The sequence below is a fragment of the Melampsora larici-populina genome (genome assembly GCF_000204055.1).
Source record: "Melampsora larici-populina 98AG31 unplaced genomic scaffold MELLAscaffold_9, whole genome shotgun sequence".
Classification (NCBI taxonomy): Eukaryota; Fungi; Basidiomycota; class Pucciniomycetes; order Pucciniales; family Melampsoraceae; genus Melampsora; species Melampsora laricis-populina.
The window spans coordinates 1-2,915 of NW_006768773.1; the positions used below are offsets into that span (position 1 = coordinate 1).

Here is a 2,915-nt window from a genome sequence, read left to right on the forward strand (position 1 = left end):
AAAAAAGGACGCAGAAACCGGCGAACTGAGCGGCACCTGCTTGAGTCTCCATATGGACATGTCAGGTTGAGCCAACTTTTATTGATCAGATTCCGGGTCCCTAATATATAAGATCAATTCATGATATTTTTTGTTGTAGATGCAGTCAATATCCAAACGTATGCCAGATGTAATCAGGAAGGAATCAAAGGTTGTGTGAGTAAACATTCCTGATATTCTTTAGATTGAGATCTCAATTTGCGACTCACAACAATATAGCAAAACACTGAAGTGATTTTTTATTGGATCCCCAGTCTTTATGGCATCTATATCATGCTAATGATGCGGAGAAAGTGCGTAAATTTCTCTATGAACATCATGCTCAACAATTAGGGATCTCCGTTGAAGAGGTTAAGAGTGGATATGATGATCCAATTCATGTGTATGTTTGTTCATCATATCTTTTATGATGGTGATTGATTCTGATTTGATCTGCTTCTTGGATAAATTAACTATAGGACAAGAACTTACATTGACGTTGAGAAGAGAGAAAAACTGCGCAAAGAATATGGGGTGAAAGGCTATGAGATTAGACAGGTCTGTGATTGTTTCTTTTTCTTGGTGTTGGAAATTAATAGATTCTTTTTTTTTTGACCAATGACTTCTTTGCATTGTATAAATGATATAGAAACCTGGAGAACCAGTTTTCATACCTGCGTACACAGCACATCAAGTTTGTAATCTAGCAAATTGTATCAAGGTAGCTGGTAAGCTGTGCTCAATCTTTGAGATAAAAGAGCTTGAATTATTTGGTTATTATTCACATTACTCAAATCTTTTGCTTGGGGAATGTTCAGCCGACTTTGTTTCACCCATATCAATTGAGAAATGTATGAAGCTTAAAGAAGAGTTTAGGGAACAATTGCGTGAACAACCCAAACCTTGGAAAGGCGATGTTTTGCAAATGGAACAAATGCTTCTTTAGTCAGTCTTGGTGTTTCTTTTCCAGTCATTTTTTTTAAAGATTTAGGATGGGCATTTGTGTTTACTTTGTATCTTTGCTGCTCATTTTTGTAAATTTTCAGTGCTTTTGAATCTTTAGGGATAAATATAGAAGGGTTTGAGTTTTGAAAGTGCAAAAGGCTGGCCAATAACAAGGCTTCAATTTCTATTTTTGAAAATGGTTTTTCTCAAGATAGGAGAGACAGGGGAAATGTGAAAGGCTGTGCCGCCATTTGTTTTTTTATCACAACCTCTTCAGTAAAATTTGTTATGCACTGTGATGATGCAAATTCTGAGAGCTTTGATTTGGCTGCTGAGGAGCTACACCTAACCTGATATTACCCTACAACAACTTTTTTTCTACATAAAATATGCGTATACGCATATTTTATGTATAAGTAGTTTATGGATTGCTACACCTTTTTGAAAATGTGAATAAAGTTTTGATGAAGTTTCATCTGAAGTTCACATTTTATCGTGAACTTTGTCAGAAGTTTGCATTTGCTTTGGGAAAATCAACCCCCCAGACTTCTATTTCTTTCTGCTATTTCTTGGCTGGTTTACCGTAGTTGAATTCTGGCTTTTTATGTACTTATATCCTACACCACTTTGAGTTATACATAACATATGCGTAATTCATCAAAATCCATACACCTCTTGGAAAATGTGCGCAAAATTGTGATCAATTTCACATTATATTGAGAACCTTTCCTGAAGTTCACATATTTATGTAAACTGCATTTATACTTCACATTGTATTGTGAAATTGTGGTGAAGTTCACATTTAATTGTGAACTTCATCTAAAGTTCACATTCAATTGTGAACTTCATCTAAAGTTCAGATATTTTTGTGAACTTCATCTGAGACTGAAGTTCACATTATATTGTGAGCTTCATCTCATTTAATTTTGTCTTTACATACTTGTATGCTACAAAAATTTGTAATAAGGGGGCTCAAGTCAAAATTTTTGCGGCCTTTTTGTAAAAAATTGGGGAAAGTTTTTTACGGTACCTTGCTGTAAAAACTTTTCCCAATTTGTAAAAAAGGACCGTAAGAATTTTGTTTTAGATCTCCTTCTGAGCAGTAAATTTACGCAAATTTGCGTAAAAAAAATTGGGATGTCGTATAACTTTTCCCAATTGCGTAAGATTTTGCGTTAATTTCACGCAATTGGGTAAAGTTTTTTACGATAAAAGTAGTGAAAAATTTTGACCTGAGCCCCCCAATTATATAAAATACGCATACAATTTGTATTATACATACAATACGCATACAATTTGTATTATACATAAAATATGCGTACAATTTGTATTACACATGAAAAAAATATGTGTACAATTTGTATCATACATGAAATATACGTACAATTTGTATTAGAAACATTTCTTTGTGAAGTCCATCTAAAGTTCACATTTCATCATGAACCTTTTGTGAAGTTCACATTTTTGTAAACTTCATCTAAAGTTCACATTTCATTGTGAACTTTTTATGAAGTTCACATTCATTATTTGTATATGACCAAATCATGTCCTCAGATTTCTATTGCTTTTTGCCATTTCTTGGGTGGTTTAAAGTTGGCTTTTTTACGTGGTTATACACTACAACAGTTTTGTGGTATACATAAAATATGCATAATTTATTGAAATCAATGAACCTTTTTGAAAAGGATTAAACAAAACTTTGCTAAGGTGAACATTTTATTGTGAACTTTTTTCAAAGTGCACAAAAGAATGCGAAGTCCATAAACAGTTCCAAGTGGAAGTTTACAGTGACCTCATAAAAAGTTTACAGAAAATTGCAATTTCTTTGTGAACTTCATCCAAAGTTCAAATTTTATTGAACTTTTTCAAAGTTCACAAGAGAAGTTTACAATGACATGTGAATTTCATAAAAATGTCACAGAAAATTGGAATCCTTTTGTGAACTTCATCTA

At 33.0% G+C, this 2,915-nt stretch overlaps 1 protein-coding gene across 1 annotated transcript; it reads left to right on the forward strand.

The window, feature by feature from the left end:
- Positions 1–160: 160 nt before the first annotated feature.
- Positions 161–964, forward strand: MELLADRAFT_96244 (uncharacterized protein; the record flags this gene model as incomplete). The annotated part of the gene is made up of 5 exons (XM_007407323.1): positions 161–195; positions 272–421; positions 498–576; positions 668–746; positions 837–964. 5 exons carry the CDS (start codon positions 161–163, stop codon positions 962–964), a joined length of 471 nt encoding a protein of 156 aa, XP_007407385.1.
- Between the last annotated feature and the right edge of the window lie 1,951 nt (positions 965–2,915).